This window comes from Lissotriton helveticus, chromosome 1_1 (assembly GCF_964261635.1).
Source record: "Lissotriton helveticus chromosome 1_1, aLisHel1.1, whole genome shotgun sequence".
Classification (NCBI taxonomy): domain Eukaryota; kingdom Metazoa; phylum Chordata; class Amphibia; order Caudata; family Salamandridae; genus Lissotriton; species Lissotriton helveticus.
Window position 1 is genome coordinate 644,444,863 of NC_136057.1, and position 26,936 is coordinate 644,471,798.

At 44.0% G+C, this 26,936-nt stretch overlaps 1 protein-coding gene across 1 annotated transcript in view; it reads left to right on the top strand.

The window, feature by feature from the left end:
- CD36 (CD36 molecule (CD36 blood group)) overlaps nt 1-26,936 on the top strand; it is a 538,852-nt gene that overhangs the window by 466,937 nt on the left and 44,979 nt on the right. Inside the window, exon 11 of the mRNA XM_078674174.1 lies at nt 22,036-22,090. Coding sequence (XP_078530300.1) covers nt 22,036-22,090 — 55 coding nt within the window. The remainder of the gene's footprint in view (nt 1-22,035; nt 22,091-26,936) is intronic.

The window sequence follows — 26,936 nt, forward strand, 5'->3', positions numbered from 1 at the left end:
CATTTACTAACTTTCTCATCGACGTATGAATGTGATACCATATGTGACTAAGAACGCTAGTCCTCATTTTATTGTTTTGCTTGATCTTAGATTCCCCTAACGAAGTGCCTATGGCACGAAATGCATTGGGACATGACCATTTGATGTATTGGGATTTTCAAAAAATTTGATTTACAACATTGAACTTATGAATTCATCTGTTTGAATTAAAACGTATTCAAAGATAATCATTTGGATTCAGTTTCGTGCTTTAAACAATATTTCGAAAAACTTTTGATCCAATTATGTTGAATGTCGCCATTTCGACTTGAGAAGCTGCGCCCAGAGGGTCGCCCTTAAACATTTAAGGATCGCACTTTCTTCGTTAATATTTCACACCTCCAGGACGACGAGGTGATACCTCCGTGGCACGCTACGACACCCTATATTCTCCTTGAACAATTTATGCTTGTGCACAATTCTAAAAACTCTTGAAACATCAAAGTTTATAAATAATGTTTTACATTTAACAATAAAGCTAACACATAATACACCTCACAAATTTGTATATAGTGTGTATGTGTGATGGATTTGTATGTACCTGTAAAAATCTTACATTCCGTGGTAAAGGGATTCATGCTAAAGACATATGGGTTGTAAATGTATTATTGATCAGAATTAACACTATACATACACACACACACACACACATATATATATGTATGTATGTATATATACATATACAGACACCCCTATACTCACTTTTAATGTTATAAATTTCCTTTCCACCCAAAAACCTACAACCACCCCATACCTTAAAAATTCCCTTTCCACCCAAAAACCTAAACCCACCCTAAACCTTAAAAATTCCCTTTCCACCCAAAATCCCACACCCACCCTAAACCCTGTAAAAACCTTTGCAATCCTAAAAATCAATACCTACCCTAAAATTACCCTTGCCACCAAAAAACCCACATCAACCCTAAAATTACCCTTGCCACCCAAAAACCCATGTCCACCCTTAACCCTAAAAATACATTATCCACCCAAACACACATATCTACTGTAAAATTACCGTTGCCACCCAAACACCCATACCCATCCAAAACCTTAAAATTACCCTTGCCACCCAAACACCCACACCCACCCTAAACCTTAAAAATTCCCTTTCCACCCCAAAACCCATACCCACCCTAATCCCTAAAAATACCCTTGCAATCCCCAAAACCCACACCCACCCAAAATCCTTAAATGATCCTTGCCACCCAAAAAACATACCTAGCATAAACAATCAAATTACCCTTTCCACCTAAAAACCCATACCCACCCTTAACCCTAAAAATACACTTGCCACCCAAAAACCAATACCCACCCTAAAATTACCCGTGCCACCCAAAAAACCATTCCCACTCAAAATGTAAAAAATACCCTTGCCACCCAAAAACCCACACACACAATAACCCTAAAAATACCCTGCCACCCCAAAACTCATACTCATGATACACTTGCCACTATATATGTCATAAACAATCCAAGAGTGCCATATACTAGTCTCAGAAGGTAAGTTTAAACAACACACATTAATTAGTAAGATTGCATAAATAAATGTAGAACATGTAAAACTGTTAATTATTTTTACACAATGTTACAATCTATGAAAAAAACAAATCAGACTGGCTTAACTTACTATAACAAAAGAAACAACTAATCTCTTCATGCAGGTCGTTGTTTAGACAGGTCGTTGTTTAGACTAGGTAGTTGTAAATGCAGTAGTGGTTGAGGGATCGTGGTTCAGGCCCCTCGTTGTTAAAGAGTAGTGGTAAAGGTCGTTTCCCGCACAAAACATTATTCAGGAAAGGGAATGCATTACCTCCTCGTCCATTTTCCTCGCCACAGTAATTACCCATGAGCCTCCAGCTCCCACAGAAACTCCAAGTCAAATTGTACGTTCTAGTCTCCCTCTCCCTCTCCCAATATGGCCCCCAGGGGCAACAGCCAATCCCATAATGGGATACAGAAACAAACAACCTGTTTTTTCGTTTCTGCACTACTCCGAGTGCTGTGTCCCTGCGATGCAGGTGGGTGGGGCTGGGTCAGGCGTTGGCTGGACTCCGGTTCCTGTGGGGTTTGGTGTCGGGGAATGTTGGTTCTGTTTTGTATTTCTTTGTCTGTTCCCCTCATCTACCTCTTCTTCGGGTCCTGCTCTAGCGGACTCGGGGTTTCGGGAGGATTGGTTCGTTTGGGGAGCCGGCCTCTGTTGCGGGGAAGCACGCATTTTGACCTGCTTTAGCGGTGTTTTCAAAATTCATGCTGCCTTTCTCTCAGCGCGCGTCCTGCATAGCGGACATTGCGCGGCACTGGGTTTTGGGTTTTGTTTCCCATTTGTAGGCGGTGTTGCTGAGCTTCTTCGCCTTTCCTTACCTGTTTTGTTTAATCCTCCGCTGCATGTTTCTTTGTAGGAGGGGTCTGGCGGCTTCATTGGGGAGACGCGCCGGACTTCCTCCACTTTTGTACTTGTATTGGGGGCGTGCAGTGAGAGGGTTTGTTGGTTGCCATGACGACTTGGAGCCTTTATCTCACGGTCGTGTTTGCAGTTTCCTACCTGTCTGAATTCATTTGGATTTACTGGTCATGGAGGGTGGTTCGTCTGCTGGGGCTGCTCCTGGCTCATTGGATGTGGCTTCTGGTTCTGGCATGAGACTTCCTTCTTTGGATGTGTTGCAGAAGATGATTGATTCTGCGGTGGCTACTGCTTTGCAGGACAAGATGGCTGTTCCTCCTGCTAAGAAGGCTAAGGCTGATGATGCTCCTGCTCCTGACACAGAGGAAGATGTTGACGTCAAGGGACGTTTTGTGCAGGGTGCCGACCTTAAGGTGGTGCTTGGTCACATTCTGAAGAATTTGGATTTTCCTGATTCTGTTGTGCCTTTGGAGGATGATTTATTTGCGCAATATCAGCGTCCTGAGCCTGAATCTTTGCCCCTTCATTCTTCTGTTTTGAAGGTTTTGGAGACGGAATGGAAGGATGTGGACAAGGGCTCTTTTCCACGTTTTTTGAATAAACGTTATCCTTTGCAGGACTTTCCCGTGAAGTTTCCTTCCTCTGTTAAGGTTGATTCCTTGATGGCTAGTATGTCATCTCATGGGACAGTTGTTTCTGAGGATTCCTCTCCTGCTGACCCGGTGAATCGTAAGGTGGATAGTGCGGTAAAGCGCACTTTTGCTGCGCTAATTTTTCCGTCCGGGCGGCAGCATATTCCTCTTACGCCATCCAATCTTTACTTAGGGACTTTCAGTCATTGTCTGAATTGTTGGACCAGGGGGAAGGTGTGTCTTCTATGCTGGCTATGATGGAGCAGCAGGTTCATCTGCTTTCTGACGTGTCTTTTGATTCCTTGGGGGCAGCGGCTTCTACGGCAGGGTCTTCTGTCGCTGCAAGGAGGCAGTTGTGGCTCCGCTCCTGGAAGGCTGATGCTATGCAAAAGGGTCTGTTGATGAAGATCCCCTTCACTGGTGTTAAGCTGTTTGGTTCCCCGTTGGATGATATGGTGAAGAAAACGGCGGAAGACTGAAAGCTACTTGCTCCTGAACGGACTGGTCGCTTCCGTGCTTTTGGTTCACAGAGTGTTTTTGGTCCTTCACGGAGGGGCCGTGCGAATCAGCCCTTTCGTGGGAGGGGGCGTGGCCGGGGTGCTGCTTCCTTTGACAAGTCCCGGTTCTCCGGCGCTTCTGCCTCCTCCTCTCCTGCTTCAGAATCATGACTGGGTTGCTCCTGGAGTAGGTCCGGTTGGGGGTCGTCTACGTTTCTTCCGAGACTCTTGGTGCGAGACTGTTTCGGATCAGTGGGTCCTTCAGGTGGTTTCAGAGGGTTTTCATGTTGGATTTACCCGGACTCCCCCAGACTGTTTCAGGTCCACTCTTTGTCCCAGAGACGCTCTAAAGAGGTGGCGCTTTTGGAAGGCATCGAGTCCCTGGTGCAAAAGAGAGCGGTGATTCCCGTGCCAGGGGATCAATTGGGGTTGGGAGTTTATTCCATTCTGTTCCTGGTGTCCAAACGCACAGGGGATCTACGACCTGTGATGGATTTTAAATGGGTGAATACTTTCGTTCCTCATCAAAAATTCAAGAAGGTCTCTTCAGGGGATCCTTCTTCTTGTTTCTCAAGGGGAGTTTCTGGCCTCAATAGACTTAAGGGATGCATATCTCCATGTGCCTGTACACCCCTACTCTCAGATGTTTCTGCGTCATGGGTCGGCACTATCAGTTCCAGGTATTGCCTTTTGGGCTCTGCTCTTCACCAAGGGTTTTTCCTAAGGTTCTGTCCCCTTTTGTTGGCTATTTACATGGGGAGGGCATTAGCGTTTTTCCTTATCTGGACGATATTTTGATTTCTGCTTCTTCTCTTTCTAAGGCGGGGTTGCATGTCCGGAGGGTGTGCCATGTCCTGGAGCAACACGGATTCCTGGTGAATGTCCCGAAGTCCTCCCTGGTTCCTGCTCAGGAATTGACTTACATTGGAGCGCTTTTCAAGACTCATTTGGGGATGGTGTTCCTGCCCCCTGCTCGGATAATGTCTCTGATCTCTGCTGTTCGATCCCTGTTGTTGGGGCCTTCTCATCCTGTGAGCCTGTGGTTGAGGGTGCAGGGTCTGATGTCGGCATCTTTGTTGACGGTGCCGTGGGTTCGCCTTCACATGTATCCGGTGGTGTCCCACATTTTGTTGCATTGGGACCCCTGTTCCCTAGATATGACTGTTTCAATCCCTGTGTCATCGGAGATTCGGGTGGTCCTGAGTTGGTGGTTGGACGAGGTTCATCTGTCTCTGGGTCGCCCATTTCTGGTTCTTCCATCTCGGATTCTCACTACAGATGCCAGCCTGTTGGGTTGGGGTGCTACTCTGGGGAATTCAACGACGCAAGGGGTTTGCTCTCGCTCTGTGATCTCCTGTTCATCCAACTACAAGGAACTGAAGGCGGTTCAGTTGGGCCTGTTGGCCTTCTCGGATCTTCTGTTGGGTCACCATGTGCAGGTCCGGCAACAATCAGGTGGTGATGTCGTATATCAAGCATCAGGGGGGTTGTAGGGTTCTTTCCCTCAGTTGCCTCAGTCGTCGGATTTGTTCTTGGGTGGAGTTGCACCTGACGTTCCTGCCTGCGATTTACCTGCATGGTCAGGAGAACACTGTGGTGGACTGTCTGAGCTGTGTGTTTCCCTCCATGGGTTCTTTGTCCCTGACGCACTTGATGTTCGGGAGCTTGAGGCGGATATTTGGGTCTCCGATTGTAGACCTCTTTGCGTCCCAGTCAAATGCCAAGGTCCGCTGCTTTTGCACAATTATGCCTTGTCGGGGTGCTCGGAGGCTGGATGCCCTGTCGTTCCGTTGGCCGCGAAGCCTCTTATATGCCTTTCCCCCTGTTCCCCTAATTCCAGCTGTCTTGCACAAAATCAAGAGGGAGGGGTCGTTTGTCCTTCTGATTGTTCCGGGGTGGTGTCATCGCCCTTGGTATCCCCTATTGTTGGAATTGGCTGTGACACCGGGGTGGGCCTTGCCATTCATGCCTTTCCCTCTGTTGGCCCCTCTACTTCCGCTGCCTGTGTTCCGGTCCCTGGGTCTGCGGGCCTGGCTCTTGAGAGGGAATCTCTGATCCGTGGTGGGAGTTCGATGGCTGTTGCTGGTGTTATTCAGCAGGCACGGAGGCCTTCTACGTTAAAATCCTATGCTAAGCATTGGGACAACTTTGCTTCTTGGTGTCTTCGTCGATCTGTCTGTGGCTTCTTTGGACCCGGCTCGCATTCTTGATTTTCTGAATGAGGGTTTTGAGTTGGGTTTGGCCATTTCTACTATTCGTGCTCAATGGGCCGCCATTCGGGCATTTCATGTCCTTCCTTTGGTTTCGGTGGCTCCTTTGGTGGCGCTGCTTTTTAAGTCTCTGTCTTTCCAGCGGCCCCGTCCTATCCTGTGTCCTCCTCCTTGGGACCTTCCTTTGGTCTTGCATTCGTTGCAATCTGCTCCTTTCGAGCCTTTGAAGACAGTTGATTTGAAGTTTTTGACGCTTAAGGTCGTCTTTCTTGTGGCTATTGCTTCTGCCAGACGTATTGGGGAGTTGGGGGCTTTCCTGCGGTCTGCTCAGTTTTTGGTTGTTTTGGTGGATCGTCTGGTCTTGCGCCCTCATCCTACGTTTGTGCCGAAGGTTGATTCCTTCTTTCATCGGTCTACTGAGGTGGTCCTTCCTGTTCTTTGCCCGGATCCTTCCTCGGATGAGGAGTGTCTTTTACATCTGTTGGATGTTCGGCGGGACTTGTTGGTTTATTTGTCCCGCACGTCTTCCTTCTGTAAGGTGGACAATTTATTTGTCAATTTTGGTCCCGTCGGGGTTTGAAACCTTCCCTTTCCACGGTCAGTCGTTGGATTAAGGAGACTATTCTGTTGGCATATGCTTCTGTTTCAGGGGTTCCCTCTCTTCCTGTTCAGGGTCGTTCCACCAGGTCTGTTGCAGTTTCCTGGGCGGCGTTTAAGCGGGTCTCCATGGAGGATGTTTGCAGGGCTGCCACTTGGTCGTCGCCTCATACCTTCATGTCCCATTGCCGTCTTCAGGTTGGGGGCGAGGGCTCGGTTTCCTTTGCCTCTTCTGAACTGAGTGCTGGTGCTACTTGCGGGGGTTTGTTTTGTTTATCTGCCTCCTGTTATTAAACTTGTTGTTATACTGCCTTCCTGGTGTGGGCAGTTTTTCTTTCATGAAGCTGATGTGCTTTGGTATCGGCTCATGGGCAATTACTGTGGCGAGAAAGACGGACGAGGAGGTAATGCCCCGGTTACTTACCGGTAATCTTCATTACTCCAAGTCCTTGTCTTCCTCGCCACTGTATAGTTTTCCCTTCCCACCTGGCCCTCTTGATGGCTTCATGTTTGCAGGTTGGGTTTCAGGTCATTTGTCTGTTTCTGTATCCCTTTATGGGATCGGCTGGTGCCACCGGGGGCCATATTGGGAGAGGGAGAGGGAGACTAGAACGTAAAATTTGACTTGGAGTTTCTGTGGGAGCCGGAGGCTCATGGGTAATTACTGTGGCGAGGAAGACAAGGACTCGGAGTAATGAAGATTACCGGTAAGCTTAAGCTTTGCTGAAAAAAGTAACTTGATAATGTTCTAGTATTGGCTACATTTACACCCCAATGACAGGCTAGGTTACCCTTTTAAAATTTCTGGCTTGCCCAATCCAAATACGGAACGTGCTTGGCTCTGAATTGGAAAGAAATCTTCAAGGCTTGTTGCGCTGAAGAGTTCCTGTCTGTCAGAGATTATCAGTGATGTCTTTTGTAGTAAGCCTGAGGTTTTTCTTCAGCCACTGTCACGGAGAGACCACAGAGAAAAGCAGTTCACTGCAGCCAGATGCTCAGAGTGCCTTTGGGTTGAAGGCAATAATAAAGAATGTATGTGAATCTTCTCCTTAGGCGAAGTTTGAAAACAGTGGCCTTCTTTGTGAGGGAAAAAGGGCCAGATGTACCAAGCTTTTTTGCTTTGCAAACCGACTGTTTTGCTGAATAGTCCAGTTTGCAACAACAAAAAAAGCATCTTGGTGTGCATCAAACCCAAACTGCGATTCACTTAAACTTTACCAAGCCGCCATTTGGGTTTGTGACCAAATACAGATTTGATGTTTGGAAGGGGCGTCCCTTCCAAATATTGAACCAGGATAATAAAACTTTTATTTTTTAATACATCCTGTTTTTCTTTAAGAAAAACAGGTTGCATTTAAAAAGAAAGATAATTTTATTTAAAATCAATCACACATGTTGGTCTTCTGACCTCAGCAGGCCACCATGCCTGTGATGCCTGCAATTTCTAGTGGGTCACAAACTGCAACATAATTGAATAATATTCATAAGGAAGGTCGATTTGCTGCCCACTAGAAATCACTATTTCAAAATTACAATTTTCATACATTAGTAATTGCAATTTTCAAATTGCGATTCCGGAACAATTGGAATTTGGAAATCACAATTACTAATGATAATACATATTGCCCAAAGTTCTGTAAATTTCTCCAAAAATATTGGTGAAGTTTCAAAGTTGGGCACTGCATCCCTACATCCCAACCAAGCATGGTTGTTTGCTACACTCCATAAACAAATGCAATGTGTAAATATCTGATGATCTGCATAGATCTGCCTCTTCGAGCTGGCCCATGGCAGCTACAAATTTGAATGATGCCTATGAAGGAGCCAATCTTGTGTTCTTGATCCGCTTTAGAGCCTCAAGTCGATAGTACTTTTTCTCAGCATGAGAGCATAGGGGAGAGAGAAACCATTAGCAGGTTAAATAATTCAATTGCAGTTTGCTAGGGCCAGCAAGAATCATAGACAGCTAAGTGGGATTAGTTGATTTCTTACAAAGCCAAGAATAATTGAACATAAAAACATCCAAGTTGAGGGTGTAGAAATACATTGGGACTAATACACAGTCAAATCTATGGATGAAATGAAGGCGGTGCAGCATGCACAGAATGTTAAATTCAAGATTCAGGGATCCCATCACTGCACTCAACACTGTGTTGTCCCCTAAGGGAACAACCCCCAGCACCCACAGCGGCAGGAGGCGCTGACGCACTGTTTTGCGCTAGGAGGTGCATAGAAGCTGTTCCGAGCTCCCGTGGCCTGGCAGCGAATCACTGCACTTTGTTCTTCCCTAAGGGAACTGTGTTATATTCCATATATGTACCCCAATAAAGGTTAAGGTAACATCGTAACCCTTCACCTATACTCTCCCCTACATTACACACATAGCGGTTCTTGGGGACTTACCTTTAACTAGATACATCAATGCACACAGAATGCAGGATTTTCTATAGTGAAAACCTCATACATTATGCATGAGGATTCTTGGAAACTCAGCGGGACTACCATCTCCTGTATAATAACTATGTATAAAGTTCATTCCCGGCAACATCCTAAGTTCGACAGGTGGCACAGCAAGGTAGAACCCCAGGGGAGACCTTTGGGTATATAAACATCACATCTTGCTGAGACTAACAGAGAAGATCAGGATTTCCCTGCCGACACTCTGACGGGAGACACTGAGGTTCCTGTGTGCAGATACTCCAGCTCGCAGTGGTCTAACCTCCCTTGTTGGGTGTCCAACTCAAGACTAAGACTGGGTCCCACAGTCTCTCAATTCAGGTAAAGGGGCTGACTTTATTCTAGAGGGAATCTTGGCTTAACACCTAGATACATGCTAGGTACACTTAGGTACATCTAGTTAGGGAGGCATTGTAGGAGTATGCATTTTATAGTTATATACTTGCCTGTATTCATGGTTGTAGGAAAATAGTATAAATCTACCATCCTTTTACTTTCTTAGTGCTTCCAATCATTTATATCTGTTACTGTCTAATAGTTGTTTCAGCACACATATTTTACACTAGAATAATGATAAATGCGTATTGAAAAAGGTCCATACCGTTTTTTCTGTGTATCTCTCTGAGACTAAGTGAGCACGCGTGACTGAGCAAAATGCAGTACACTGTTCCCACGGTCCTGAGGAATCAGTGTTGCCATGTTCTATAGTTGCCAAGAACTATTCTCTCCCTGGTAAGAGGAGTTTCTAGTGGCACTGTGAGCTAGCTGGTACACATGTCAACATACCCGGTGGGGGTGTCTAGAGTCAGTCTGACACCAATCCCACAGTGTATGTTGTCTAAACTTGCAGATCCTATACAGGTTGTATAGGAACTACACAGCAACTCCATCCCCCAGCACCCACAGCGCGAGGAGGTGCAGATGCATTGTTTTGTGCCAGGAGGCACATAAAAGCTGCTCTGGGCTCCTGCGGCGCAGGTGCCCATCACTGCACTAGGCACTTTGTTCTTCCCTAAGGGTACTCCATCCCCCAGCACCCCCAGCGCCAGGAGGCGCCAACTCATTGTTTTGCACCAGGAGGTGCATAAAAGCTCCTCTGGCCTCCGGCGGAGCAGGATCCCATCACTGCACTCCGCACTTTGTTCTTCCCTAAGGGGACTCCATCACCCAGCACCCACAGCGCCAGGAGGCGCTGACACATTGTTTTGCATCAGGAAGAGGCGGGGCTGGTCACCCACTTTGGCTGTTTGGCTGTTGTTGCAAGTCTTTCCATGCCCAACTTAAGCTCTTCCCAGCTTGGATTGTCTTTACTTGGAAGGTACTGAAGTCGGCCTTGGCCCTGCTTTCTATTGACTTACAATTGACTTTTCATTTACTGTGATTGTGACTATGTGCTTTTATATACCCCAGTGACAGTTTAAACCTGATATTGGAACATAATAGTTATTTCTTGGGGAGCGTGAGTGGGTGGCAGGGTGTTACTTTGAAACAGCTCATTCTAGTGTTTTTGGTCAGACCCGTGATTGTGGAGGACATATTAAGAGATGGGAAAAAGAAAAGGCCAGGACAGGGCCCAGGTTTTGGACCTCTGGTGCTGTTTTCCATGAGACAATGGACAGAATAGAGTCCATTTTGACTGAATGTCATGATCTAGCCCACTCTGGTTCGCCATGCCCCCCCCTCTCCGCGGGGTAGTATCATTAGCTTTGTGAATGCTCCTAGAACCACGACAGCCGTCTTCCCTGATCCGCCCCAGCAAAAGAAAATGGCTAAGCAAATACCACTGATGTTTAAAAAACACACTAAACGATGAAGTAAGGGTCTGGCCAAAAGGCCCTTTGACATGGAGCCCGTTCCATCCACCATTCCACTATGCAATGAATCAAAAGGCTCTCCTGCTACAGCACTAATTACACACATTGAGTTCCATAATACATTGGGTGCCCTCGCAATTGAAGAATCTGGGGCTGGGGTAGATGATCCTGAAGAAATATGTAAATTCTCTGCTGGTGAGATACAGGCGCTGAAAGCACTAATTGAGTCACTGAGCGATGAGGTCATGTCACTTAGAATGAAGTTTGCCAGCTTAGCAGAGAGGGTTAGTGGTGGGAAGGTGGCTCTATTCGAGACTTCATTACCCCTCCCGACCAAGCCTATAAAGGAGATCGAAGTCTGTAGCTCAGGTAAAACAAACCCACCACATGATGCTACTACAACTAGCCACACTCACCTACCACCCATAGCACCGGAGATAACAGCCCTAGCAACATACCCAATTTATATTCAGGAAATTCTCTAGGTGCAGGCCTAAGCAGGGGTGGGCTTAGGATTATAGATAGTGGGGAGGTTACACTTGATGAAGAGAACACTCCCAAGTTAGTCCATGGGGGGTAGTAGGCAAGGAGCTGGTGAGGGATGGTGTCTATACTAGATCCAGGGAATGGGGTAATCGAGCTGTGGTCTACCTCACAGAAGTCCCTAAACTTTCCTTGGCTAGATATGAAGACCAGGACTCACTTAAGAACAAGGTCATCCACTGGTTTAGGTCCACTGGACACTGTTATTCAATCATTAGATACAACATCAAGTCTGTAGAAAGACTCCCTCTCCTAAGGTCACTGTGGGATATGATCGAAGTCAGCTTTCTCGACAAGGATATGATCACTGGACTACTTTCGCTCGACTCACGCCCAACCCTCCCTGCAAACTCACTAATTTCTATCAGATATTGACCACCTGCTAGACCCCCCATTAGGCCAATGTCGATGCCTCTCGGGCCTGCCCCACCAGGACTCCCCACACTTAATATGGATGAATGGAGAGGGCAAAGTTGACTCCTGCATGAAGACCAGATGAAGCCAGCTAATAACAGGTCCTTTAGGCCCCCTAGGGTCATTACTAAGCCCACCTCTATCAATAGCCCCACCCCCCTCGGACCTGAATTCCATCTCTGAGGCTAATTGTGAGTTTACTGCTGTGGATAAAATTAGGGACGTGGTTGCCTCCACCCTTGGAACTGGGGAAGGGGGAGTTGCTGATCACTCTCTAAGGTTTCTTGTCTGAAACGTGGCAGGTATCTCTAAGCTACTGGTTGACCCAGAATGGTGTTCCTTTGTAGACTCCTATGATGTTATTTTATTCCAGGAAACATGGAGTTTGCATACCCCAGACAAAATTGGCTTCGTTGCCTATGCCATTAATGCCACCAGGAAGGAGTTGAGGAGACCTTTGGGAGGGCTAGCAGTATGGGTTAAAATCGAACTTTGGATTAAAGTCAAGCTCCTCCATGTTGAATCTCAAGACATATTAGCATTTGAGCTTACTTTTTATAGAGGACGAAAATGTGGATTTTTAACGTATAAAATAGAGTGGCGTGGGGCTCGGAGGAAATGAACACAATTTACACTGTAGACCTCGCTCCTGTCCCATTAATCAGATAATGTCCCCACATTAGTGGTGGGTGCTTTTATTTGTACATTTGAACCCCTCGTCCCGAACCCATCAGATCTGACTGATGAGTGGGATTGTGAGTGGCAAATCCCACAGTTAGACCTCCCTAAAGTCAGGTGGACTAAGAGAGGAGCCCAGGTGCTGGCTCTCACTCTGCAGCAAGACCTGAGAGCCACAAATGGGAGAATTAATTCTGACCCAAAAGGGGACTTCACTTTTGATAGACCTGGTCACAAAAGCTGAATAGACTACTGCCTGATCTCTCTTAAACTCTGGCATCTAGTCAAAGGTATGGAAGTGGTCAAAAGAGTTGCTAGTGACCATAACGCCCTAGCCCTTACTTTTATCAATCAGGGCACTCTTGAACCTGATATAAGGGGTAGCCCTAACCTGGGTGATCTTTCAATCAGGAACAACCAGGAGGCGATCAGATGAGACATCCGGGGACCTTAGGCAAAGCTAAGGGTAATGTTCGCCTTTTATTGAAGGAGCTAGCAAAATACCCTGCTAATAATATTGTGAAGATTTTGGGATCCCGTCATGAGACATTATACATCGAGATCAGGGAAATGTTAAGCCAAACACACAATACTCAAACAAAGTTAGGAAATTGTATCCACCAGATATCAGCACCCCAGGTCGCCTGGTACAACCAAGACTGCAGGACTGCTAAGGAGGCGCTTGTATGCGCAGTAAAGTATGCCCCAAGGTTTTGGCATGTAGAGCCAAGTATAGGCAGTCAATCGAGACAACAAAGAAGGAGTGGGAGGGCTCCCTGTGGTCCTTCCAATGGAGGCTACTGTTAGCCAAAGATTCAAAGAGTTTCTGGAGTAAAGCTGCATACTGGCTTAAGGGGAACAAAAGAGCCCTGGAATTCACAGTTCAACCTGAGGAGTGGGTAGCGCATTATAGTTCCCTTTATGAATCAAACAACATGGCAGGCAAGGAATCGATTGAGTAGTGTGGGGAGGTGCCCGGTGGCAAAGGTGGTGCTCTTTACTTCACTATAGAAGAAACACAAGCAGCAATTCCCATGTGCGTCCCAGCCCGTGACCCGGATAGAATCCCTAACGACTTACGTAAAAAGGATATAATCCTCTGGGGCTGGTTTATAAATCTCCTTACCAATCCAATCTTGACTGGTACTCCTATTCCCCCCTCTTGGAAATTTGCAGAAATAGTCCCCATCTATAAAAAGGGGGGCAGAGCTAAGCCGGCTAGTTATAGGCCTATTAGCCTTATTAACTTTCTCGAGAAAAGTTTCTGTAAGCAATCTTAGGATGGATCCAAGATTGGATCCTGGTGTCCAGAATCCTGAGTGATTTTCAAGCTGGTTTTTGCACAAAAATAAGTACTTAGGACCAAGCTTTCCGCCTCCTTTGCATCTATTGGAAGGTGGCAGTCAAAAGAGGAAAGCCTTACATGGCCTTTGTTAATCTACGGTCTGCGTTTGACTTAGTCCCTTGAGCTAGCCTATGGAGAGTCTTAAAAGGGCTGGGCATACAGAGAAAACGTTTAGATGCTTTAATCACATTACATTCATCAAACACAGCACAGGTGAGGTGGGGGGAGACAATAAAGTCACAGAAACCTTCCTAGTCCAGCGTGGAGTGAGGCAGGGATGTATGTTAGCCCCCACACTTTTTACTCTTTTTATTAACAAAGTAGTTGATTTTTTAGACAGAGATGGGTGTGATGCTCCAAAAATCAGCGTAAGAAGAGTTCCTGTCCTTCTTTTCACCGACAACAGACTCCTATTTCTAAATCACTGCAGGGTCTACAACAGTTTTTGAATGATTTATCATGCTTTGTGATGAGGGGGCTTGGTGTTAAATGAGGCTAAAACCAAATACATGATTTTCACCAGAGGAATGGCCAAACCTTCCAAAAGACCTGTTTTAGCTGGCAGTAGCAAATTGGAGCGACAACACTGGGCTGCCCACATTGAGAAAACAAAATTGCAATTAATTCATCAGACTGCCCCGATTACTAAAAGTCATAGGAAAACCCTGTCCAGGCAGCTAGCACCAGCTTTTGAAATCTACAATACTAATGTTCTAGGGGAGGTCCTTTATGGAGCAGAACTTTGGGGCACAGGCAGTACTAATTGCTTGTCTACCACTGATATTCATTTTCTGAGATCCTTGGTAGACTTACCTTCTAGTAACCCCCTGATGCTCCTATATCTGGACCTTGCCCACAGTCAGCTGGTTCATAATTTGAACTATAAACTTCTTATAGAACATAAGTAGTTTAGAGGCTGAGGTTCGTGGACGAGCTCGCGTCTTATCGTCAGCCATTAATTGTCCCCCCAGGTAATCTCGGTCCCTTGGTTCAGATCTTTGAGGGATCTTCTGAGGAGGCTTGGGATGGAGGGGGTGTTGGTCAAATCTAGAAAGTCTGGCCATCACACCAAGGGCAGGGCTGAAAGTGAATGTTTTGGGAAGCTATATTGTAGTTGACAATATTCTTCCCTTCGGGGAACAGGTAAATGCTGTTGCCTCAGCTAGTTTCTATCGTCTTAAAATGATAAGGAAAATAATGTCATTCTTACCTGCAGACAGTCAAAGGATAGTAATAACATCTCTAATCTTGTCGTCTGTAGACTACTGTAATAGCCTCTACCTAAATATCCAAAGGAAACACCTAAGCAAGCTCCAACTCGAGCAAATGGGGCAGCTAGACGGCTAACTGGGACAGCAAAGTTTGTTTCTGTTCCAAAAGAAACAACGGATTTAATTCAAATCCCTGTGTTGGTTTTCAAAGACCTTCAGGAATAGGCCTGGACCCCCTGAAACGGCATTTTCAATGGTACATCCCCAGAAGAGCCCTTCGCTCCTCTGGAGCCAAAGGGGTGGTTATACCCCCAGCTAAAAAAGCCAACTGGAGTGGTAGAAGCTTCGTCACATGTGCTGCCGATACATGGAATGAGCTTCCTTTCCATTTTAGGAATGCCACTGAGCTTATGAAATTTAGGAAAGGGCTGAAAACGTGGCTTTTTTGCGACATAGGTCATTACACACTTCGCTGATCAGAAGCCAGTAGCTAGCGCCAGGACACCCTCGGGTAACCATTGTGCTTAAGAAATTAAATTAACATAAAATAACATATATCAGAACAGGTTTTGGTAAAAACTGAGGGATGTTTGACTCATGAATTCTTCAATTATAAACCTGTCTCCCGCATTGAGGTTACTATTGATGAAATTGTCCCCCCTCTCGCACGTAAACTATTTTTTCAGTTTTGCTAAAAGACCTTACCCACAAAACTGTTTTACAAAAAGTGGCGCAGCTGTGCTTTTAATGATGATTTCTGTCCTGCGTGCGACATTAGTCCAGAATCCATTGTGCTTTTCCTTTTTTATGCCCATATTACAAATTCTTGAAAAAAAAATGATAATTCCACTACGTAGAATGGTTGGCCCTGGCCACTACCTTGAAGTGTTGAGAACTTTGACAACTGATACACTCAGAGAAGTGGTCTACGGCCTCTCCAGATACTGGCATGCACTGTGGATTAAGCGCTCCAAATGCATTCTATGACTCACTGAACAATTGACCTATTTTTAACTTTCTTATTTTTAAACAATTTTATGGTATTTATGTTACCTAAAACCAGTTAGCTATACAATTTTTATCTATAATGTGCTGTGTACTTTTTTGATCTTTGTGATTGAAATAAAGTTAATGATGATGATTAATCCAATATTAAGGATACAGAAGAGTAAGGTGCAGGAATACAGATTTCCCTGCATTGAAGATTCTGCAGAATAAAGCATCAATTTGTCCCTACACTAACTCTAAAGTAACATCCCTAGTTAACCATATTGTGTGGCAGGCTTGGTTAAGGTGTCAGTGTGTGTAGTCTTCCTTAGAAGTCTCTACACAACAGTTGGGTCAAGCAACATGAAGCTGATAAGACAGAGCTCGCTCTAAGATGCTCTCTCTTTGAAGGCAGAGAAGAAGTGGCGCTACATCACCTACAATCGGGAATTTAAAATGACAGAGCTAAGGACATGAACGTCAGTTCACAAAAATGCCAGGGGTTACCTAAAGTGACATCACATACCATTTAACATTCACTTTCACTCACACACAAATGCTTACACATCCACACACATTCACATATAGACACACTCGCTGTCATAAAAACACACTCTCAGCTGCAAGCACACACCCAACATAAATTTAAAAGCATTTTTTACTTTGTCTGCTGCCTTGAAGGGTCATTTTCCAGCTAATTGTACTCCATTTATTATTACACGAACATTTATTAATATATTATTCACTATTAATGTTACAGAAAATTGACAGAAAAAATGGAAAACAGAGCCCAACCGACGACCATAAGGGAAAGCTGCCTATGTGGTCTTTTCACTAGTTTTGCCACCTCTGAAGCCAGGAGTTGTAAAGGCAGTACCACCGGTCACAAGAGGCAAGCAACCCCTTCAAACTCCTCACCCATGCTCCCAAAGCACTCCATAACACTGGACCAGCATACCTTAACGAACGACTCACCTTCAACACCGCGAACCGCCAGCTTTGCTCCGCTAACCTCGCCACAGTCCCCCGCCTCTGACGAGTGACCGCCAGTGTCAGATCATTCTCCCACCTCACCATAAAAGCCTGGAACACCCTCCCCATACGACTGTGACAGGCCCAGGACCTGCTGGCCTTCAGGAGATTCCTGAAGACCAGGCCGTTCGAGCAGTAGCAGAACTCCCCACCTCCCCCCCGTGCCTTGAGACCCTCACGGGTGAGTAGTGCACTCTACAAATGAATTGATGCCTATGGCTATAGTGCAAGAGGGTCTTAAAAGCTGAGGGGGAGGAAGTCGGTGACAGAGGGATGGGACTCCAGGAGTCTAAACTAAATATCTGGGGTAATATGTTGTCAAATATGCTGGAGTTTCAGCTAGATCAAAACATAGCCAATAATGTACTGTTGTACTTGCTAAAATGGAAAATGTAAAAAAACAAATTCCCCCAAAAACCAATGAATAAATTTTATTTATAGAATTATGCATTAAAAATTTAATTTGCTGAATAATGTGTTTACAATTTATATTATTATTTCTAGGCTAATAAATATTTTATGTTATTATACGATGTTATAATGCTTTGAAATATTTCAATTTTCTTTTATATTAATTATTCAACTTAAAAAATGTCCTATACTTTACTATACGGAGATCTCTTCCCTGGTAGCAGACATCTGCCTACATTTGAAAAGTTACTGGGAGAATCTTTAAAAACTCACAAATCCTGTTCTAGCATGCTCGGATTTTCAGAAGGTGGAGACGTGTGTCTGCACCTATTAGTAAATTTACTCTCAGAAAAGGTGAATGGCAGGAAAATTTAAAGTTACTACTGGGTGCAGTTACATTTATTTATGAATTAATCCAAATGTGTGGATTTACCTTTGTGAATAGGCTTCAAAATGCCTAATCCAGACCTACTTGAGTTTGAATAAATGTCACTGTGCATTGTGATACATACAACGTCGGACCTGTGAAAAAGTAGAAGAGCACAGACCAGTGGCTGTAGCTAGTGGTGCATTTGCCACGGCATCCCTAATTCATAGATGCACTCACATATGCACTCCCCTTGCCCTTTCTTTCCTTTTGCCTGGTTTAACCTTGTAAAGGAAATACGTTTGTTAAGCAGGCAGAGGTAATATATCTGACTGCCTTGCACAGCAGCGTAGAGCTAGGCATTTACACTGCATGAGGATAGCTGTACTGTTTCATGAGCACATCTTTATTTGGTGGTATTGATAGAAAAAAATCCTTGCCAGAGAATAGGCCCATAAAAGGCTAGTCCTGTACACTGTTCTCACTTCACCCACATAGGTGGAGACCCTTGATATAAGCTGTCCCTCCAACCTCATGATTAATGGCAACCAAACAAATGTCTGGCACGTGCCTTACACTTGGTGGACTTTACGTTTGTGAAGCATCTGCCCTTATTATCGGTTCAGTGTACTAAATCAGGGGGTGTAACTGTTGTGCACACAGAACATTTCAGACTTCCACAAGGGACTCTGTGAGTTCTGCACTGAAAGTATTCAGTATATGGCATGGAATACAATGTGCAGTTGTCACACAACAGTGCTACAAATGTTTCAATTGTGGTAGTTATCACCTATTCTGACTTTGTAGGGAATAACTTAGATTTTGATGCTCACAAAGCTAAAATCTGAATTTCTAGATGCCTACTGGGCCTATTCTCCTTATTGAATTCTGGCAGGTCTGAGCAACTGACATTTAGAAATGGTTGCAATATTCATCAAGCTGCAAAAGCAGCCCTGAGGGACATCCATTGCCTCCCAGTTGAGCAGCGGGTCCAATTCAAAAACTTTTGCGTTCTGCACAGGTCTTTGCGAGAAAGGCCCTGTTCTGTTGAGATCGCTTGTTATTCCTCATTTCCCTTGAGATCTTCCTCAGCCCATCTGTTATCGGCCCATAAATGCAGTAGATATTGCTGGGGTGGCCTCTCCTTTTTCCACCTGGCCTCCAGGCTGTGGTATTCACTCCCCTTTGGCCTTCACCAGCTATCATACAAGCTCTATTCTTGCAAGTCATTGAAAACCTGGCTCTTTGGCAACTAACCTTCTGATGATTACGTCCATATGATGACTGTTCTAGGGCTGGAAGGCCTTCTGGTAGCCATGCGCTTTACAAGACATTTACAGACTAAAAGAAACAGTATACCACTTGTAACTGTATATTATCATTTTACAAACTTCCCACCATTTACAAAATGAAATCTATACCTTACAATCATATTCTGTATCCAAGGCTGATTTGTTAATGTGTTTTTGTGTGGCTGAAAAATCACCTGAGACACTGAGTGTTTTTGAGCATGACCTCAGGCATTAGCAAGCATTGGCAGTTTAGGGTTGCCCACCAGACTTTTGGCAATTCTTTTGTCATGGTTTTTGCAAAACTTTATTTTTTGGAAAGCTGTCTGGCTCTCCCTAAATCCCCTTAAAAATAGCAATTTACTAAAGGCAAATATGTTTTTCTGGTCACAAAAAGGTGCACGTTACAGTAGTACACAAACTACACGTATAAGTGAAGGGAACTGTCTTATGTGTGAATTTGCCTCTTTTGAAAGGGCAGCATTGTTAACTCATTGTAAAGTCGATCAGTGGCTGAAGTGGACTAACATTGCCCTTTGATCGGGACCACTAGAATTCTGTGAATTTGCAGCAGCTTTGATTTTTGCATAGTTATTCGATTTGTCGCACTTGCAACTTAATCCATCATCAGCCACAAAATCTGCAGATTGTAAGAAAAAAAAAGAATTCTACCTCAAATGGATCAAATGTTACAAAAAAATAAGTTGACTCATGTACCTGCGCAACAGAAGGCTTTTCACAAAGGTTGCCTGGTCATCTTTCAGCTGCTAACTGCTGCATGTGGGTAATAAACCGGTACTAATTAAGGCAAACTCTTTTCTTAGACACTGGTAACAAGTGCAAAAATTCAAAAAGAATGAAGTAGTACTGTCACAAAATGTGCCGCATTATGCAGCACAATTTGTCTTTTCTTGCCCCATAGTTCAGTCACTGCTACAAAATGTGGTTCTCTCCCGCTGCATAATGCCAGTGTCTCTGCATTTGATGCATGGTACAGTACTTGGAGGAAACATTCAAATGACACATCACAGACTAATGGATGCATTCTGGCTGAAAACCCTATAAGTAACTCTGTTATATACACTTTAGTAAAATAAAAGGTCTTGACTAACACAGACCAAAAAAATTTCTCGATCTGGCATTGACTGCTAGCCATGTCTTTGAGAAAGAAGAGAAGAAAGAAAGGACAAAAGAAAAGAAGGTGACAAAAAAGGAAGGAAGAAGGGCATGAGAGGAAAGAAGGAAGGCACAAAGAAAGGTAGGAAGGGAAGAAGGCAAAAAGGTGAAATAAGGAAGGCAAAATGGAAGAAAGGAGGGATGTAGGAAAGAAAGGAAAAAAGGAAGAAGGATAGAAAAAAGGAAAGAGGGCAAGAAAGAAAGGAAGAAAGGGAAAGAAAGAAGGAAGGTAAAAAAGAAAGAATGAAAGAAAGAAGAAAAGAGAGTGCAAAGAGAGAAAGAAGTAATGAAGGAAAGGAAAGAAAGAGGAAAGAAGGCAAAAAGAAATACAGAAGTCAAATAAAGAAAGAAGGAATAAAATGGAAAAAGGGAAGAATGAATGAAAGAACATAGACAAATCAGACAAATGAGGGAAAAAATAAAGAAGGCAAAAAGGAAAGAACATGGGAAGGATGGCAACAAAGAAAGAACTTAGAAAGTAAAGAAAGACAGAAGGTAAAAAGGAAAGGAAGAAGGAAAGACAGAAATCAAAAAGAAAGTAAGAAGGCCATGAGGGAAAAAGAAAGAAAGAAAGAAAGTCAAAATGAATAAAAGTAAAACAGGAAAAAAGGCAAAAAATAAAAATAAAGACTCAAAAATGAAGAAAAATGGAAAGGAGCAAAGACAAAGGAAAAAGCCAAAAAAAGAAAGAAAGAGAAAGCATGAAAGAAGGTAATAAGGCAAAAAAGTAAGAAAGGAAGTAGGAACGAAAGAAAGAAGGAAGACAAAAAAGAAGTAAAAGTGGAAATAAGGCAAAAAACAAAGAAAGAAAGAAGAAAGTTAAAAGGAAACAAAAAAAGAAAAAAGAAAGAAGATGAAAAAGGAAAGAAGATGAGGAAGGAAATAGAGTTCATTGTATTGAATACTGAAACCCAAATTACTCCCTAACTATGTTGACATAAACTGTTATAAGTGTGCTGCAAATTAAACAGGACAAAATTTGGTTTTCTTCCCAGACAACTTTTATTAAAGAATCATTGGTGAAACAGAGTCCAGGAACACACTATTCTATACTGTCAAATAACAGCATTGGAAGGGGACAGGAACTGATAGAGCTTGAATGTGCCCTGTGCTCACTTCAAATGCTACCTGCTATCACATCAGTTAGAACTAACTACCTTGTTAGCAGATGTACTCATTGTGAAAAAGCAAAATGCAGTCACTCAAGGTGACTTTAACCAATGTCTTAAGAAGGCTGACCCATTGCTGCATACTATAAGCTTTTGTGGGCGGAAGCAAAATGGGAAGGACGTAGCAACAGACCAACTGGTCTAGAGAAGGCGGTGAAAGGCCCTTTAAGTATGTATAAAATACACATTATCGTAGTAAAATCAAAAAGTCTTGGCTAACGCCTGACATAAAAAGCAGCAGGTGCTTCCTCAGAATGACTTTGAAACAAAAACTGCTTAAGCATTACCAAGATGATTTTATAGGAAAATACCTAGATTGCTTGATTTCGTGTGACACTCAGTATATCATTGAGCATGCCTATAACAGGCTTTTGGTAATGTTGACATCGTGAAAATTGACGGTGAAAACAGTCTACAAATTGTAATTGAGTACTTCCTGTATGTCATTAATAGTGATAATCCCTCATTCCTTGTCCATCTGCTTTTTTGTTACTTCTTATTCATATTCTATTCTTTGTTATTAGGATGCCCCCAAAATAACAACGAAAATCATATAAATAACGATCTTGCTTTTTATTGTATAATCTGAATCCACATCATTGAATGTTTGTCCCTCTGGGCATTTTGCCTTGTGCCAACACAAAAACACACGGAACACTAAATGTACATTACTGTTCATAAGTAATATGTAAATAGAATGTAAGTAGAGGTTTGTAAACTGCTCTTAATGCAAATTCTAAATGTATTACTATTTTGCTCCATATAGCCTCTTCTCCAAACTGAAGACACCTCTTCTTTTTCCTGTTGTCTGGCTTAATGAAGTAAGTAAAATATATTTTTTGTGGACTCAAGAAGATATGACAAAATACATGGCAATGTATTAGTAGTAGATATGACTGGAGAGTATTGGGTTGTTGAAATTGGAAGACATAAAGATTAAAACTAGCTCGAGTCAAAAACACTCGCAATGAATAGCCTACTCCAGTGCACGGTTGTATATAAAAAACTTTACCTAAATGTGCAAGTCCACGTAATTCACAAGAAATGCAGTCTTATCATTGTTTTCCTCACATTACATGTGTGCTCTGCAGGCTGTGCATTCAGTATGCATGGCTACCTGTACAAGCTTATTGAATTTACCTTTATATTTTTGATAAAGTGATTCAACTTCACTAAAATTATTTTAGCTGTTACGCACTCCATCTTTATTTGTACAGACTTTGATGAACTTAGCCACACTGGCATATGATTTCCGATTGAACCTGACTGGTGTATCATAGCTAGGAAGATAATTAATAGTGAAAAATTATTGGAAATTGCTTGTTCATAACCACAAAGTTGACCCTTATGTGTTTATACCTTCCTTTGCATTTTATGTCTGTGGGCACTCCCCTTGTAATGCCCGTTGTGTGTAGTGCGTACACCACACATAGATAGATCTTATACATGTATTCCTGTTTCATGCTCTGAGTATAATGTGTAAAATCCATAAATGTAAATGCTAACATTTTCCATCAGAAGTCAGATTTATATTGCGAAAATCGTTTGTTAATCTTTTGTTAATTGGGGACAGTATGTCAGGTTACTATTGTTAAATTGGACGATCCTATATAAAGTAACTCTCACCATTGTGGGGTGTCCCCATTATGCATGCAATAATTCGAGTAGAACTGCGACTAAACCAGCTAAATCACTTTGCAGTTCCGTATGTGTTGTAATTTCCAAATCAGCCAGAGAATCCATCTTGTAAATAAACAGTGAATCAAAGATGACAGAAAAAATCAAGCAAAAAAAATGTGCAAATGTATAAGAGATGACATACCCAAGATGTCCATTGAGTGGCTTCTACATGTCACTGAAGAGTTCTGTAAGTACATAGAGGCATGGAACGGAACCACAATGTAAAGGCCAAAACACAGCATTTTCAAAACCCACATAGAACAAGGGCCAAATAGGGTTCCCTGTTCAGTCAGTCAATATAGCTTTATTCAATTTTGATTCAAAAATCATAAAAGCATACAGTTTAAAACAGTTGTAAATACAAACATACATACAATAATACATAATATCTACATGTTAAAAACTTTTGCCCAGCCCGTGGGAGTAAGTATCTTGGTTATAACGTACTATACACAGGTCAAAATTTGGTCAACCAACAATTAATAGGGGTTCCAGTGCTTAAAACTATAGAGCAATGATTCTTGACGGGTATGAGTAGGAAAACGTCTGCCCATTAACATGTTGCACCCTGCCTTTGGACTGGATGTGGGGGACCACGACATTCTGGGGTAAAAATCGTGCAAATCCAAGACGGAGATTGGGCTGTTTCCCACTTGGGGTGCGCAGGTACGCAGATACGGGACAATATGTCTCTGCCTAAATCTTACAAGCACTAAGTCACCAACGATATCTTTTTGGAGGGAACCCAGCCAGCCCACCCTTCTAACACTCGTTATTGTACCCACAAGGTTGGGTGGCAAGGGTCTATTGTTGGTCAGCCAAAACTTGACCTTGTTCAGCAAGTTGTGTTGTCTCTCGGTTTTCCCTGGAGGAAGTACTGGTACTCCCGCGAGGACACACACAAAGGGAGCTGCCTTCGGGGGGAGTTGGATGGAAGTAACTTTATTATAGTGTGCTCTAGGAGCAGCAAGTTGAGAGAGAGTAGGTATAGGGGAGGTTCTGCGAAGTATTGGGACTAGTACATTGGAGACTATTGGTTGGGTTAAGACCCTTTTGCCTTGCGTGGTTGGCTTTGGGTCTTTCGGGGTAGAAGATGGGTCGGAACATTTGGGTGCTACAGTACTTTTGTTAGCTGGAAGAGGAAGAGGAAAAAGTAAAAGTAAAAGGAAGAGGTGTGGCGTCGCGGCCAGGGCGACTGACGCTGGAATCTGGGGATCACGGTTCGATCCCCGGCACCGGCGGCAGGTTAGCCCAGCACCATGTGACTCTGGGCAATAGCTTGCTTAATCTTCCCGATGGCCCCCAGTGCCTAGAGACCCTTACGGGTGATTGTGCGCTTTACAAATGTGGATTATTATTATTATTATTATTATTATTATTAGCTGGCAAGGTGGACTTGGTGGACTTGATGGTTTCTTCCAATCCCGTCAGCCTGTTCCCTAGTATGTTTATTTTATCTAACAGTGGTGTTATGATAGAGCTGACCAGTTGTTCGATAAGGGATAATAGATCCGCCTGTATAGGAGATGGTAGAACAACTAGTTTCTCAGCAGTCTCAGGGATCATGGAGGGGTTGCAGGCAGTAGGTGTAGGGCTTAAGCACAATTTTTGAGGTTTAGGTTGGTTCCCCATGTTATTAGCCCCATTACATTTCCTTGTAACGGATGAGGAATCGGAAGTAGCGAGCCTTTGGGTGTTTTGAATGTTATCTTGATTTGATGCTGGGAGGGGTTGCAAAGAGTTGACAGTATCGGGTGATGCACAGAAGCTTTCAACAGGGAGCGGTGAATCCACTAAAACGTGTGTGGTTTTGCATAGGAAGTTTAACTCATCTAACCACGACGACGCTTGGTCTGCGTCTACTGTTTGTAAAGTCTCAGTGGGCATTGTTGTATTATCCCCCTTGTAAGTCATATTGTGGTTTAGGTCCTAGGACAGAGGCAAAGTCAGTGGATAATACGGCAAAGATAAGCAAGTGTTCTTTACCTCATCTTAACATGTAATCACGAAACCAAGGGGGATGGCCCCGTCCCGTCCTCCTCGGGTCTCAGAGGGCCTAAGAGGGCCCGCCCTTTGCCCGGGCTTAGGCCGGCGTCCCGCTCGCGTCCCGCGAGGGAGGTCCGTCGGGATTTTAAAGCGCCTCCTGGCGCTTCTGTTTGGTCACGTGGTTCGCAGGGCTGCTGGGGATTGTAGTGCCCTGCCCTGCACTCCACGCAGCGTCCAGCGCTTCCCTGGGTAGTAGTGGGAGCGGGCAGTGGGAGGCAGGCAGGCAGCAATCCCAGCAAGTAACAGAGGGTCAGCAGGCCTCCCGGGCACCCCAGTGGCAACGACAGGCAAGACCCAAGATGCTCCCCCCGCTCTGCAGGTCCGTCGGGATTTTAAAGCGCCTCCTGGCGCTGCTGTTTGGTCAAGTGGTTCGCAGGGCTGCTGGGGATTGTAGTGCCCTGCCCTGCACTCCATGCAGCGTCCAGCGCTTCCCTGGGTAGTAGTAGGAGCGGGCAGCGGGAGGCAGGCAGGCAGCAATCCCAGCAAGTAACAGAGGGTCAGCAGTCCTCCCGGCACCCCAGCAGCAACGACAGGCAAGACCCAAGAGGTTCCCTGTTCAAACAACTGAATATGAAGGACAAAGTAATGAGCATAAGGGAAATAACCCGGGAATTGCACAATTGTCAAACAGAGTATACAGTGATTGTCACGCCTGAATTTGAGACAAGAGGTCTGGGCGATATTTTAAATCGCTCAAACATCCTATACATCCTGATATGAATACCCTCATTGGCCTACATAAAAACAGCACATCTTGAATCAGTAAATTTTAAAAACTATCCCTGCATAAGTCATAGGAACTCTACCCTATCAAAGTGGACCGACAAGCAAGATATTCAAAACATCTTGGCAGAAAAAGACCTACTCAGGGACTGGGGGATCCGTGTAGACAAATGTCCAACTGAAAAGTATCGGCATATACTACTGCAGAGGCTGCAAAAACCAACTGCAACAGCATCAAGGAATTGCATTCTAAATGGCATAAGATCGATCCCGAGTCTACACTGGGATAACAACATCAAAATCAAACTTATGAAGGGAGAAGCCACTAGACAATGCATGGAGACAGGAGCAACTCTGGACACCATCTTAGAAGAATGGGCCTGGATCTCAACAGCTCTGCATACCAAAGGGAGGATAATCCCTAGCACACAAGAAGAACGAACAAGAACAAACCTCAGATTAATACGCTGGAATGTGGCAGGCCTTAAATCAACCTTAGCGAACAAGGAGGCCATGAATCTACTCAAAACAGGAGACATCTTATGCTTACAGAAAACATGGACGGTATCACCAACCCCCATCAAAGGCTTCCAAGCAATACATACCATAGCAGGTAAGAAAAACATATTTGGAAGACCTATTGGTGGGGTATCAATCTATGTAAAATTGAACCTGCAAGTACAAATTGAGGAATGGCCCACAAATTCACCCGATATCCAGATTGTCAGCATAAGGGGAATTCCAACTACAACTGCAGTAATTATTCTATCCACATAATAAGGTAAAAACAGCAAATACAAGTATGGTCACAAGTGTAATTAGAGGATATCTTTATCAAAACCCAGGCCATGAATGCATTATTACTGGGGATTTCAACATGAGAGACCTGTGTCACCCGGATCTACACCAAGGAGATATAGGCCAGAACATCATGGAAGCTTGCATCAATGAATTCAACCTGGAGTCAGCAAATCAAGTGGGGCAGCCAAACGCGAAACCACAACCAAGGTTCATAAACATCTCCACGATGGACTATATCTTCTTGAGCCAGGTCCTACTGAGGAGGTGTGAAGAATACAAGGTGACTCACACTATGCACCTTTAGCACTTAACTGCAGTGAAAAAGATTCATACACACATTGACACCGATTCTATGACTAAACAACTACTGCCTGAACCACGACTCCCTAAACCACGAAAGCTAAACAACGAATAATC